This window comes from Mastigoproctus giganteus, chromosome 11 (genome assembly GCF_048544385.1).
Source record: "Mastigoproctus giganteus isolate SK-2022 chromosome 11, ASM4854438v1, whole genome shotgun sequence".
Classification (NCBI taxonomy): Eukaryota; Metazoa; Arthropoda; class Arachnida; order Uropygi; family Thelyphonidae; genus Mastigoproctus; species Mastigoproctus giganteus.
In genome coordinates, this window is record NC_143585.1 from 64457409 (window position 1) to 64473255 (window position 15847).

General features: G+C 37.8%; 1 protein-coding gene across 2 annotated transcripts in view; it reads right to left on the reverse strand.

The window, feature by feature from the left end:
• Window positions 1–15847, reverse strand: part of LOC150078070 (vascular endothelial growth factor receptor 1-like) — a 341587-nt gene that overhangs the window by 10696 nt on the left and 315044 nt on the right. For both annotated transcript variants that reach the window (XM_090385266.1, XM_090385267.1), the window contains one exon: window positions 5945–6085. In XM_090385266.1, coding sequence (XP_090241392.1) covers window positions 5945–6085 — 141 coding nt within the window. The remainder of the gene's footprint in view (window positions 1–5944; window positions 6086–15847) is intronic.

A 15847-nucleotide genomic window follows, 5' to 3' on the forward strand; every position in this document is an offset into this window, starting at 1 on the left:
CAATGATTATTCATACATTACGAATCTGCAGATAAAAGAACCACTAGAAAGCAGTGATTACAGTGTATTGATTTGGGATTTACTTAAAAAAGATCTGACTACCATCAAGGGTAAAGGGAAGGTTTTTGTTTTTATAAAGGTGACTACAGTGGTCTCAGACAGCTTTTAAATTCTATACAGTGAGACCAACTGATGATCTTACAATCAGAAATTCTAAATGGGAAGAATTAAAGGAATTAATCACAGAAGACAATATGCTTTTCAGACCAACTAAGAAATACTCTTAAACATATAGATCTAAAGGCTGCAATTATATTTCAGACACAGCATAGCATAGGTTTGTTAAGCAGAAATCTTGTCTGACCAATTTGATTTACTACGATGTGGTCAAAATTAAATGCATGAAAAAAATAATTTTGATATGATACACTTGAATTTCAGGAAAGCTTTTGATACTATTGCAAATAAAAGACTGCTGTACAAATTGGAGCAGTGTGGCATTAAGGGAAAGTTGTTGCTATGAATAAAGGGATGGTTGAGTGGTAATTAATAGATATTGTTCTTCTATGACTAATATTATTAGTCCAGCACAAGGTTGTGTTTGGCCTACTCTTGTTTTCTCTATTCATCAATGATACTGATGAAAGCATATCATGCTTAATGTCCAAGTTTGCAGATGATACAAAGGTTGGCTGGGCGGCTAATGATAGGAATGGTTGCAGGATAGATGTATGGAAGTTTGCCTTCAGCCAGCGAATGGTTGATTGCTGGAACAGAATTCCATCTGTTGTTGGGGTCTCTGCAGAGAAGTCTGTAGCAGTGCTTCTGAGGGGACGCCTCAGTGGAACTCGACCTCCTTTGTGTCGTTCTGGTGATTTCTCGCTTAGAGTGGTTAATAAGACCAGGTACCTGGGTGTTGTCCTGGGAGAGCGACTTTCTATGGTAGCTCATGCTGCCTTTGTCCGAGATAAGGTGAAACGATTATATGCCAAGCTCCAGCGAGTTACGCGTGTTGAATGGGGTATAAAGGGTGGTGCCCTCCACTTACTTTATGATAACATCTTTATTCCGATTCTGACTTACGCTGCTGGGGCTTGGGGAGGGTATATAGAACATTCTCATGTTCGTAGAATCTTGTCTTCGGCACAGAGGTTTGCTCTCTTAGGTATAACCAGGGCTTGCAGAACTGTTTCTACAGATGCCTTGTGCGTCCTTGCAGGGAAGATGCCTGCGGAGTTGGTTGTGGCACAGTTTGCTTTACGGTATGCCCTTAAGCGGGGGATTACCAGAGTGATTTTTGGCGTCCAGTCGTGCCCGGTGGGGCGGTTGGCTGGTTTCCCTGATATAACAGCAGAACGGGGGCGAATCAATGATGAGTTGAGTACCATATGGCAATTCCAATGGACAAACTCTGAGAAAGGTCGTCATTTGTATACCTTTATGCCCTTGGTCCATATAGTGAGTAGGGAGCGACGCTCCTGGCTCCAATTTGGGTTTGCAGCTGCTGCCGTCGTTACAGGGCATGGCTTGAGGTCAAGGTTGTTTCGTTTGGGGTTGACCCTTACGGAGTTCTGTGAGTGTGGAGAGACTGAGACTGGCCTTCATATCTTGCTATATTGTCCTCTATATGAGGATTTAAGAGCGAGGTTGGACTTTGGGACACTGGCTCTCACTGAAGTTAATTTGATGTATATTTTTGATAATTATGAATTCTTTTGTTCTTTTTTAAGATTTGCTAAGCTGGCTTATAGTCGCTGCCGGGCGATGCCCGGATGGTAGTAGTGACCTACCTCCTCGTGGTGGGGACGGTAACTTGTGGTGAGAGGTGTGATTGCCCATCCCCACCACAAGGCTGAATGGTCGATTAATGTTATTTTGTTTGTTTGATTTGAGTTGACCATTTGGTCTTTATATATTGGTTTTTACAACTAAGGTTGAGACTGATATACTAAATGAGAATTGGTTGCATATGGATGAAAATCCGGGTGGCAACTGAGATGGAAGCTCACTCAAATGAAATGTTGTTGGGGGGAAAAAAAAATGTGGAAGTGGGTGGTTTGAATAAATTCAAGGAAGAACTAGACTAATTCTTGGAAGGTATGGATGGGAGAAATGTGTAGTGTTTTTTCTTTTTTTTTTTTTTGGCTGATGCTATATAAGCTTGCATCTTGCATAATTTGCCTCTACTACTACTACTGCATGCAATGATCATGAAGTTACTGGAATAACTGGTGGAAGGCAATGACGTATACTGTTTAATGTTCTCATCACAGCTCCTTGAACAGTGTCAACATCGTGAAAATAGCAGACTTTCAGTGGTGCCTTGTGTTTCTTGAACAAAAAAAAGAGGCTACATCTGGTGAATATAGTGGGTGCCACAGTATGCAGACTTTTTTTGCTAGCCAAAATTCCCAAAGAACAAGTGTCTTGTGGCTTGGTGCATTGTCATGCAAGAGGAACCAACTGCAGTTTTCTTCATACTGAGGCTACACATGATGGATTCTCTGAAACAAACATTTCAAAATGTCTAGGCCACAGTAACCAATTGGTCTTTGTGCACAATTCCTTTGTTATTATAGAAAGTAGTGAGCATGGTTTTGATTTTTGACCTTTCTTGTCGTACTTTTCTGGCTTTGGGAGAGTTTGCTGACTTCTACTCCACACTTTGTCACTTCGTTGTGGGGGTCATACTGAAAACATCATGGCTAGTCACCTGTAATGATCAAATTCAGGAAGCTGGGTTTGCTTTCAGCAGCTGAACGAGCTCTCTGCAGTGTTCAACTTGAGACTGTCGCTAACCATCCCTTAATGAATGTGGAACAAACCATGCACAGAGTTTTTGTTTTCTTCAAATCCTGGGTTATTATATTGAATGGTTCCCTTATTAATGCACAGATCTTCTGAAATCATTTAGAACATTGCGCATCGGTCATTGGTAATGATTTCCTGCACCGTTTAACTCTACTCTGGCATTCAAACCGTTTTTTGTCTGAACTGGAAGACAATGTTCATTGTCTTCGAGTGATTCTCTTCCATGGGCAAAATGTTTATGACACTTGACACACACACAGACGCATGAGACAGACAATTCTCTCTATACACTTGCTTCATCATTTGAAACACTTCCGTGGCACTTTTGCCCAGTTGAACACAAAACTCTATGTTTGCTCTTTCTTCCGTCCCTCCACAACACGGATACAGGAGAGATGAACAGTTCAGCTCACATTACATTCTGAAATTTCTGCTGACCTTGACTGCAGTGCTCGAGGAACAATCACTCTTTCATTTCACATTTACTTCTAGTAGCACCAGCACTCATCTCATAACATCAGTCTCATTTTCCAATTGCTGCACTGTGTATAACATCTCCAATTGTGTGATCTGTTGTAATGACAAATTTAACAGTTATCCTGAAAAGGAGACATCTTTCTTAGAACTCACTAAAATTATGCAGTAAAAAAAGAATTCCCTCACTACCAAAAAGGTGGTTCCTGCAAATAGGACAAAATATATTTCAGTCAAATCTCACCTTACAGTACTATATGGTCAATTGATTTTATGCAGTTAAAGTATTATTTGCAAAATAAACCAAAACTAGGGTAAAAAAGACAAAGACAACACAGAAATTGATAATTTTTAAATTATTTAAGTTTGAAAGAACAGTTAAATAATATTGTGATTTTGCTCGCAGCAGAACAAACTTTGCCTTAATCATGTTTCCTTAGTATTGCACGATTTTCAAAGAAATGGCACCACAAAAAAGATTAGTCTGCTATTCATTTAGAAGATGAAATATTATTATAGCCTATTTCAGGAACTTACTGGTCCCTTACTATATGGCAGAAAGTTTCTAGTAACAACTTTCTGAGGGAAAACAGCAGCAGCATATGAACTTTATGAATTTCTCAATGCATGCCATGTGGTATATAAGGTTAGACGTGTAAAATTATAAATTTCAGCTATGTGTTTATAAATTTCTTCTTGACCTTCAACAGAAGTTCAAGTAAAGGTGCCAGAAGTTAACTTTGGTGTTTTCAAAATTATGACAAGTACTTTTCTGTCATGCCATAGGCAAAATAGTATTACCTTTTAGAATTTTGAGAGTTTGTATTTAAAATGCAAAAGTCTTTCTATACAAAATTATTTCTTCCATCCAGAACCAAATTTGCCTCTTTAACAAGCTGTTCAGCGTTGCACTATTTTTATAGAAACATATTTCCCAAAAGATTTTTTGGAAATTTTTTTTTGAAATATATATTTTTTGGTAGTCTATGGTGACCAAATATGCTTGTCTTTCTTAATAAAATAATTTTAACTTGTTTAAAAACCCAACAAGTACAGTATAAATTTGTTTTGAAATTACATTTTTGATTGCTTTCTGTATCCTCAACCTTGTGTTTATTCGCCACATTTTTTTCCCATCAATCTAAAAATGGTGACTACAGAGCATTTAAATTTTCACCATCATCAATCCAACTACAGAATTTATGAAAAATGGAATTTTTATTAAGAATTGACAGCAATATTGCATTCTTTTTAGATATAGTTTATGATGGACCAAAAGCAGAAATAAGGGAATAATGTAAGAGCTGAAAGAAATTAAGAAACACTGCAAGTGGGTAGTGACAAATTTCTATCTAAAAATAATATTTGATAACCGAGCCTCTACATAAGTAGCTGTACTTTTTACCATGCGTGTATCTGGTATTAGCTTCTTTAACTACTGTCATAACAAGTTAAATGCTTAAAGCGAAATCTGAATATTAGTGACTTTGATGAATTCTGATTTATTTTTAATCAATTATGTGCAAGAAATTATAATGTCTATAGTGAGTGTAAATTTAATATGCCCATTTTGAACCACTATTCAACTACTGTTGTTCCCTTACTTTTCAATTAATTTTCCTTCCTCTCGGTAACAATTTTATATTGTAAATTTTTTGTGCCACATGAGCAAAATGAAATATTTATTTAAAAAAAAAAAATTGTTTATTGATTGATAATTCTTTTAATAAACTGAGTGTGTGCCTCTAGTATGCTTGGCTCGCTGATGTAGTTAACATCATTGTCTGCACTCCAGTATTTATGCCACTGGCATATACAGATGGTAAGTTTTCTTAACTCAGGGTTTCTCAAACTTAGTGCTATCACAACCCTATAAAATGATAAATGAATCTTTGTTGTGACCCCTCTAAAATGATAAATGAATATCTGTTGCAACCACTTTAAAATAATAAATGAATCTCTGTTGCAAACCCTCTAAAATAATGAATGAATTTGTGTGACTTTCCCACAAATAAAATTAATGATGTCATTTGGCTTAGAGTTTGGAAATAAAATAAAACATGCCACTCAGTTTTAATTAAATTTTAACCTATATATCAAATAAAATAATGACAGCACCTTACAAATTTATAAAATAAAGTCATTGCATTGTAAAGAAACAAAAAATAATCACATTTAAAACCTGAGGAAAAATTTTTAAAAAAATCTGCAATACCCTCAAGTTGTTTATGATCTTCAACAGGGATCATGACCCACAGTTTGAGAATTCCTATTTCAGCTGTTTTGCCAAGTTTAAAACTGGTGTCTGTCAGTCCTATAACAAGATGGGGGGTCATCTTGCCAAAACAGATGATAGGCAGTAAACAACTTTTTAGATAACTATCGAAATATTTCACTTTTGGGAAGTACTGTTTATTAAAAAGTAATGCAATGCTGAGAAACTGAAAAAGTGCAGTTCATTCCATAAGAGAAAAAAACTCCTTGGTATATATAAAGACGTTATCATTTCAGTGAAAGCTCATATTTATGGGTAGAAATTACTAGTATAAGTACTACTGTCTACCTATTCTCTAAGTTCAATAATTTGTGAACAGATAATTGACAGTAACTTATAAAATAACACACACACACACACACACAATAAAACAATTCAACTTACATATCATCAGGAGAATACTCTGGTTTCTCCATCCTATATCCATTCTTCAATTTCCTATAAAACTCTTCATCAATATCTATCCCTGGATAAGGGTTGCCACCGAGTGTAAACAGTTCCCACAGTAGAACTCCAAAGGACCAACTACATATAAAATTTTTCCTAATAAACTACATATAAAATTTTTCCTAATAAACTACATATAAAATTTTTCCTAATAAACTACATATAAAATTTTTCCTAATAAACTACATATCATCTAATCTCTTAACTTCTATCAGTGTCATTAACTGAAGTAACCATCAGCAATAATGGTAAATCATTTTATTATAAACCTATAAATTGGTGTCAGGCTCTAAAGGTTCTTTAGAACCTGAAACTTCTGGCTCTTCCTCCTTCTCACATATCCATTTACCTACTTTTATTAGTTCTCTTATCCCTGTCTTCCTATCACTTCAAGTATTTTCACTAGTATTGCATCAATTCCAACTACCCTTCTCTACAATTTTCTCATAATTCATATTCTGATTGTCCCTCCCATGTAAGCATAGTGAAACTGAAAGTACCAGTGAATTTGAGGCCACAAGTAGATACATCAGTTTACACAAGTGAATTGATTTCCTATGAAACACAGATCTACTGAAGAATGATCTAGTATGAAACATGATCTGGATGAAGGGATGAAGCATGGACCTACTAAATTCAGCACTCTTAAGATCCAGGTTGGTTGAAAAGAATCTATTAGAACCTGGCACCTCATCTGTTAGATATAAAGAAAAATAATACATTCTCTTCTACTCCAAGGATGGACCTCTTATGTTCTATGCTGACATAATAGTTCAAGGAACAGCGATGAAGTTATAAGCCCTCAAAATGGAGATTCTTCATTGATAGCCAGATGATAAGCTTAAAAGAAGTTCTGTTACACAATGACAACATGTTATGCTCAATTTAAGCTGCCTATTTGGTACACTTAAAGGAAACATATGGTCTCTGAAATTCTTATTAGAAAAGATAAAATATTGTGATCATGGATAGTTTGTGGCAGTGATTTTAACCATACTGTTTTGAACAATAGTTGGATTACACAAAATTCCTTTGCTTTCCATGTGAATAGAACAGTAGGGCAAAAGCTGATTATTGGATTAGAAAGACATGGCTAAGAGTATTAATCTCACACCTGGAAGAAAAAATGTCATCTATGATCTACTTGTCTCTCCAAACAAAGTGCTTCTGCTTGGAACTTATGAAACACTTTGTTAAGGCAACAGATAAAGGAGGAGGCTGCTTTTGGTTCATTATTTCAAAATTTCCTAAGATAAGTGAAGCTAACTCCATAATAGTGTTTTTGGCAAGATTAGAGATTAGGATAAATTAGCGAACTGCTACAAGGTGATAATTTCACAAAAGAAGTGAAAGCTTAGTTAGCATTCAAGTGTGTTGCAAAAAAACTTTTTAGGCATTTATAAGTCAAAGGACTATGAGAACATTGTCAACAACAACATGCTTAGTTTCAAAAGACTAGGTTTAAACATAAGCATGGGGCTCGTTTTCTGCATAGCTGCCTGGAATACTTTTCACAGAATCTAGGATATTGATGAAAGCTGTATACATGCAAGTATACAGCTTTCATCAATATCATTGAAGTGAAGAGTTTTCCTCCATAGTTCTGGCACTAAGATACTGAGACTATGGAGAAAGGATACCAGAGCACATGGAATAAAGAAATGATGGTAGGCTGGACTGTAGATGGTACCGTTAGTGTTTGAAAAGGGACTTGTGATGAGTGCAAAAGTATCTTTAAAAAAGTAAATTCATCAATATGCAAAAAAAAAAAAAAAAGTGTTGACCATAGTTTTTTTTTTTTTTTTAATAAAGTACAAATTAATGGAGTGACCAAGCAACTGTGTACTATTTTCTCAATACTCTATACTGAAAACTATCTACTGAATGTTCAAAAAATATATATACAGGTAGTACACATTTTTAAGTTTCATTTTGAGGAAAAATAAATCTGTAATTATACATTACAGATCTGGAATCACACTTAAATTCTAGACAAGTTCAACAGCATTGAACAAGTTCCAATTTGCATTAAAAAAAAAAAACAGAAAGTTATAATAAGTTTTTTCATATACACACACATGCAAATAAGCTCATAAATTTACAACAGAACAACAAAACAAATACCATATACACAAAAAGAAGAGAATTCATGGGATACCTGGTTCTTGGGCAATACGACACTGTCACCCCCTCTCACTAGAGGACAAACCCACCACTTGGCAGGTATATAGGTACACTGTATTCACATAGACAGCGATTCAATGTCAGTATGGATAAATGCTGTGAGTTAACATTAGCATTAGTACAGGCATATGATGCAAGAAAGCAAGCTTATACAGCATCAGCCAAAAAAAAAAAAAACCTTCCCATTTCACCCAACCATTTATTCCAAATGTTTGTCTAGTTCTGATTTGAATTAATTTAACTTATCAACTTCCACAACGACAGATAGACATTTGTCCCGGCAATCAACTACCTACTGGCTAAAGGAAAATTTCCACACATATATTCGACAACTGTCTTTCCTTAATTTCAGTTTATGCCCCCTCAGGTTGGTAATCTGAACAAGAAGAAGAATCCCATCAACATTGAGCTTGCTCAATCCATTCAAGGCCCCTTATACACCTCAATCAGATTGCTTCGCAGGTGCCTAGTCTCCAGACACTGCAATTTGCAGAACTTAAGCTTTTCTTTGTAAGAGCAAACCCTCCCCCCACACCAGTCTTGTTGCCCTTCTCTGTAATCATTATAGCAACTCTACATCCTTCCTAAAATGAGGCTTCCAGACCTGTATGCAGTACACAAAGTGAAGCCTGACCATCACCTTATGGAAGGGGATAATCACCTCCTTATCCCTGCTCATAAAATTCCTGTATATCATTGACAAGACCCCATGACCTACTCTGGTAGCCTGTCTACACTGTTCAGAAAACTTCATATTATCTGACTGCACAATTACCCCGAGGTCTCTTTCATTCTCCACTATCCTAAGTGTAACACCACCCAGTTGGAACATTTCTGTGGGGTTACTGCTACCCATATGCAGTACTTTGCATTTATCAATGTTAAACTTCAGGTGACACTTCTCAGCCCATCTGCCCAACTTTTCCAGATCCTGTTGCAGCAGCAAACTTGATATACCTTCATCAATATCGTTGATAAATATAGAAAACAACAATATAGAAAACAACAATCTTCTCCCACTCGACCACCATCCTTTTATTCATTGTAGCAACTTGCCCTTAATGCCATACTGATCCAATTTGTACAGTAGTATCCAAAGCTCTCCTGAAATCCAAGTATATGATATCAAAATTATTTTTTGCATCCAATCCTTTGTGACAACGTCATAGTATCCAATCAAATTGGTGAGACAAGGCTTCCTCTTAATAAACCCATGGTGTGTCTGAATTATTACTGCTGTCTTGTCTAGATGTTCCTTCAACTACTTTAACCAGTGACTCCATTATTTTCCCTGGAACAGAAGTCAAACTAACAGGTCTGTAATTACTCCTGTCACCCTTTGATCACCCTTTGTGAATTGGAGATACATTTGCATATTTCCAGTCCATGGGGACTTCTCCTGAATCCAAGGATGCTCTCATAATTATGGCTAAGGGTTTGCTTACTTCCTTTACCACCTCCCTTAATATAACTGGATAGATCCCATCTAACCCAGGTGCCTTTCTTATGTTTAATTTCAACAATTTCTCCTCCGCTTTGCTCTCAGTTATTAGAAAATCATTTAACTCTCTGTTAGAGTTTGAAACACATCTGGCCTTCTCCTCCTTGAATAACACTTCATGTGTAAATGTAGATGCAAAATACTCATTTAGTTTGGAAACTATCTGAGAATGATCATCTGCAGTCAAACCACTGATATCAAGTCGACCAATCTGATTCATCCCTTCCTTTTAGAATTTATATAAGTAAAGAAGTCATTTCTGTTTTTCTTTGCATCCTTTGTCAAAGATTTCTCATAATCTGCCTTCACTTATCTAACCTCCTTTGTGACTTGATTACAGACTAGCTTGTATCTACCATAGGCTTCTGTGTTGCCTGATAATTTATATGCATCCCACGCATTTTTCTTCTCTACCACGAGTCTCATTAGTTCATCTGACATCCATTTGGGCCTAAACCAAGAACAGTATTTCTTAGTTGGAACAAAAAGCCTAGTAGCTTCCAAAATTACTTCCTTGAATGCTTCCCATTTAGAATTTGGGCTATGGTAAAGAAAGCCAGCACGAAAATGACAAGAAACATCGGATAACTTCACGGAAAATTAGTTTCCTGACACGGCACTCTAGTGCTGCTTGCTCGGTAAACAGATAGTAGGTGTTATCGGTCTGGAGCAGAAATCGAGAAGGATATATTGATTGACAGGTAGGCGTGGCAAACGATGAAATGATTGGTGGTGGGCGCGACAGACAAGCTATAGGGCATATTATTGAACAAGAAAATAAAAATACAATCATAAAAAAATTTATTTTTTTATGACTGTGATTCTAAAGAAAAAAAAAGGTTAGGTTACCCCCTTCACTTCGGGAGGGTTTCACGCTCCCATGAGATTCAAGTCGAGGTAACCTGACCTCCTTTTTTCACCATTACGAAATAATTCTGAAAAAAGGTTAGGGCATGTGCGATTAGGGCAAGTTACCACTAGTGCTACTAAAGTAATACTAAACCGATGTTATCGTGTGTTGTGCTCGTGCACCAATCAGCGCTAGAGTGCCATGCCTACTTGTCAATCAATATATCGTTCTCGACTTTGCTCCAGACTGATAACACCTACCGTCTGTTTACCGAGTGAGCAGCGCTAGAGTGCTGTATCAGGAAACTAATTTTCTGCGTAAGTTATCATACATTTCTCGTCATTCTCGTGCTGGCTTTCTTTACCTTAGCCACTAATGTTATTTATTCTCAGTGGACACCACCACCCAGATGGTGGTTATTTCGAAGCTAGTTGTTAGCTTCATCATCGGTGGGTGGGCAGGTACCCTGATATTGCACCCATGCCATCACAGTTCCGAAGTCATTTTACAATTAGCATTAGCAGAGGCATTTGATGCAAGAAAGCAAGCTTATGCAGCATCAGCCAAAAAAAAAAAAAAAAAAAACCCCACTTCCACTTCACCCCTCTGTTCATTCAAAATACCTGTCCAGCTGAGCCTTAAACTTATTTAGGCTATCAACCTCCACTACAAGGGATGGAAGTCTGTTCCACCAACCAACCACCCGCTGGCTAAAGGCAAATTTCCGCACGTCTATCCTACATCTGTCTTTCCTCAATTTGAATTTATGCCCTCTCAGGTGATTATTCTGAGCTAGAGGAAGAATCCCATCAGCATTGAGCATGCTCAAACTATTCAAAGCTTTATACACCTCTATCAGATCACCTCGCTGGTGCCTAGTTTCCAGACACTGTAATTTGCAAAATTTAAGCCTTTCTTCGTAAGAGCACCCCTTTGTTCCATTCACTAATCTTGTTGCCCTTCTCTGTACTCGTTCCAGCAGCTCTACATCCTTCTTGAAATGAGGCCTCCAGACCTGTATACAGTACTCTAGGTGTGGCCTGACCATTGCCTTATACAAGGGAATAATCACCTCCTTATCCCTGCTGGAAAAATTCCTGTATATCATTTTCGATCAATTCGGCCCTGGAAAGATTGTGCAAGGCTCAAGGGGTAGAATTTTTTTCAGCCTGGACTGTATTTGTTAACAGGAGAGATTGCTTCTACAGGGATGGGATAGACTTAAATAGAAAGGGTGCAAGAATATTTGCTGATGCTATCGAGGCAGTGTTAGGTGGGTCGGAAAACTGCTAGCTTGGGGGGAGACAAAGACCAATAGATTGACAGTAGCCACTGGCAGAGGTGAAAGAGATTCTTGCACTGCTTCTATTAGAATGAGCAGAAGCCTGAAAAACAAGATGCATGATATATGAGAGTATGCCAAATGGTGTACAGAGTGATGCAGTATTTGAAGATTAAATGTGCAAGGCATAATGTGATATGGGTTTAAATTAACTATATAATAACAGTGTAAGTACAGCATAGTTTAACCATAAATTTAACTACATACATAGTGTAAAGGCATCGTTTAATTTTATCTCATATTGTGGCTGCCTTTACGAGATACCAGGTATTGCACCTTTACACTACATATGTAGTTACATTTATGGGTTATTATATAGTTCATTTAAACCCATATCACATTATGCCTTGCGCATTTAATCTTCAAATACTGTAAATTCTTAATGCATGATAATCACTGCTGATAATCAGATCAAGAGTGTTACTCCCTCTGATTGTCTCTCTAACATGCTGCTGCTGTAGAAAACAATCATCCCATAAATCCACAAAAGCTTTGCTAGTGTGCAAGTGACCAATCCACAAGTCCCATTCTATTTCTCTGTATAACTGTTCATTGTACTCATCAGAGTCATTAGGCGTAACAAACTCCCAACCTCATTTTTGCTTTCCCAGTGCTTATGTCACATCAAACTGACTCAACATTGCACTGTCTATCTATGTCAACTGGATGCACTTCCTTAGATTTTATGTGTTTCTTAACTAACAGCCTAACCCCTCCTCCCTTCCTATCCTTTCTGTACACATTGTACTCCCCAAATTCTAATTCTACATTCCTTATATCTGCGTGACACCACGTCTCTGATATTCCAGCGATATCCACCTTTGATGTCTTGATCAGCACTTCAAATTCATCAATTCTATTTAATATACTTGTAGCATTAATGTACATGCAAGTATACATGCACTTGTTCTTACTCTTAGTTACTTTAACACACCCCATGTATTTACTTGTTCCATTATAACTCCCAGCAGCTTTTGAAGTCCCCAACAACTTGCTCTCTAGGCTGCTGCTCCTTCCAACAGAAGCAGTGCAAGAATCATTTCCACCTCTGCCTGTGGCTACTGTTAATCTATTAGTCTGTGTATCCCCCCTCCCCAAGCTAGCAGTTTCCAACTCACCTAACGTCCTCGATAGCATCAGCAAATATTCTTGCACCTTTTCTATTTAAGTGTATCCCAGCCTTGTAGAAGTAATCAAAGTGAGTTAACTGACTTTGAAGGAGGGATGATAGTGGGTGCCCAATGCATTAGTCACTCTATCGCGGAGGTGGTACAGAAATTGCACTATCCCCATTTGACAATATCAAGTGTGTATCGGGAATACACCATTTCCAGAATAACATCTCACTATGCCCGCAGCACTGTGGGCAGAGAAAGATGGTGGATGAAAGTGGCTGTCGACGTCTGTCTCGCATTATTTCAGCCAACCGGAGAACAACAGTGGCACAAATCACCACTGACTTCAATGAGAGATGTGCCAGAAACATCTCCACCAAGACCATCAGGAGATTATTAGCTGCAATAGGTTATGGGAGCTGCTGACCGACCAGAGTCCCATTGCTAACATCACAACACAGGACTCTACACCTCAACTAGGTGAAAGAACATTGGATGATCGGAGATGGGTCTCCGATCCAATGTCCCATTTCCAGTTATTTCAAGTGGACAGGAGGATGTGTATCTGGCAGAAACCGTACGAAGCTATGCACCCATCATGTCAACAAGGAACTGTTCAGGCAGGTGGACAGTTGGTAATGGTCTGAGGCTTGTGGTCAACTGGCACACATTGGGACCTCTGGTACGTCTAGACACATCTCTGAATGGTCCAGGTTACGTGTCCATCCTTGCAGACCATCTGCATCCCTTCATGGTCATTGTGCACCCACAGGGCAATGGACTCTTCCAGCAGGACAATGCACCTCACCACAGAGCCACGGTGACTAGAACATGACTCGAAAAGCATTCCACAGATTTTACCACCATGGAACGGCCTCCCCATTCACCGGACTCAAACCCTGTGGAGCATCTTTTGGATCCTGTAGAAAGGTCCGTTCGAGCTTTGGATCCTCCACCCAAGAATGTGACAGAATTATGGACAGCAGTGCAGCAAGCACAGATGGAAATACCTGTGGAATACCTTTCGTGAACTAGTGGGCTCAATGCCTTGCCGTGTGACTGCCCTTATCCAGGCGAGAGGTGGGCCTACCCATTACCAGGTAGGTCTCCCATGATTTCTGTCCACTCTGTGTACATTAAAGACACATATGGTGAAAGGTGACTCACACGAACTGCAACTCATCATATACTTCAGACTACTCTTTCCAATTAATATTCTGCACGTTACATAGTAGGCTCTCTCAAAATGGTGAATGATGACATACTAAGGTATTCCTCAAGTGGCATGATGCATAGGTTGTTTGCTGGATTTTAGGAGCGTCGGTGACTAAGGCCAAGCTGTTTTTTTTGTTTTGGTTTTTTTTTTAAGGAGCATTAGCAACTAAGGGACTAAGGCCAAGCTGCTCCATGTATATTGTCTGTAAATTGCACGTGTTCTGAGGTTGATTTTCTGATTACTGGATGAAAACCCGAGTTTCTAGGAGAAAATACCATGCCTGAGACCGAATAAACTCAGCCACATTGTGAAAGACTCATAAAAATTCCTCCCATCATTGACGAGATTTGAACCTAGGTCTTTTCCACCCGGTGTGGGGAGGATGCTGATTCTACCAACCATGCTACCCACAAGGGTGATAAATAAGTAAACTGTGTTGTTTGAAGATAATAAATTACTCAAAACCCATGTTGGTATTATTATGTTTATTTCTGAATGGAAATAAACATAATAATACCAATATGACCTTAGTCACCGATGAGAAGAAAATTTTAAAAACACTTTTAAAAATACCAAGAAATGTTCCCACAAATTATTTTGCAGGAAATGTAAGTATGCCATTGCTGAAAGCCTTGCTGTTAAAAATTAAGGAGTAGTAAAACTGTCCCGAAGAACATTACATCAAACATTAAAGGAAACGGTATATTGATAATAAGTATTTACAAGCGTATGTTGGTTTTTGTTGTTCCAAGTATGAGTGTTTTGAGAGTTTAGGATTCCATTTCTTATAAAATATAATTTATCTGAGCCCAGAACATGGATAAGAAATTGAGGATCATGTTTACATTACAAAATGAGCCACAGCAAAAGTTTGTGTTTATTCAATCTTATGGCAATAATTATTGTACAGATGTATCATAAAATGGATATAACTGTTGTTCATGTAATGTTCCATATGTACATAAGCGAAACATTTAGTGACATGACAACTTTCTGGTATTTAATATTAGTATAAGTAATAGCCACATTTTTTTTTTTTCCTTTTATGAAAACCCCAAACACGAGAGGTATTAGAACCTATAGTACTTAGTACCGTGCTTGGGTTGGAGGATGAGAAGATGAAATAAGATATTTGTTGACATTAGACTTAAACTTCTGTAGACTAATTTTCAGGAAATACGTATCTATAGAAAAGGCATGCAGCAGAAATTGTACGTCTATGGGACAGAAAGTGGAGAGTCATTAATTAACCTAACTGCCCTCTTCTGAATGGAATCTAGAAGCCTGAGAGAGGTTTTGGGGACACTGCCCCAGATGTGGGAACAATATTCCATGGTAGGGTGGATTTGCGATTTATACAGAGTGAACAGCTGTTTGGAAGAAAAGTAATGCCGAGAGCGAAAGAGAAAACCAAGTTTTTTAGATGCAGAGGAAGCAATATTTGTAATGTGCTTGTGCCAAGAGAGATTAGAAGTCAGGGCAATCCCCAAAAGAGATATATCATTTTGCCTAGAAATCGGAGTGTCACCAAAGATAAGCATAGGAGCAGAAGAATTCTTTTTGCGAGATATAAGACAAGACTGAGTTTTAGAAGAATTGAAATCACCTAAGTTGTCTTTGTCCCACTGGAGA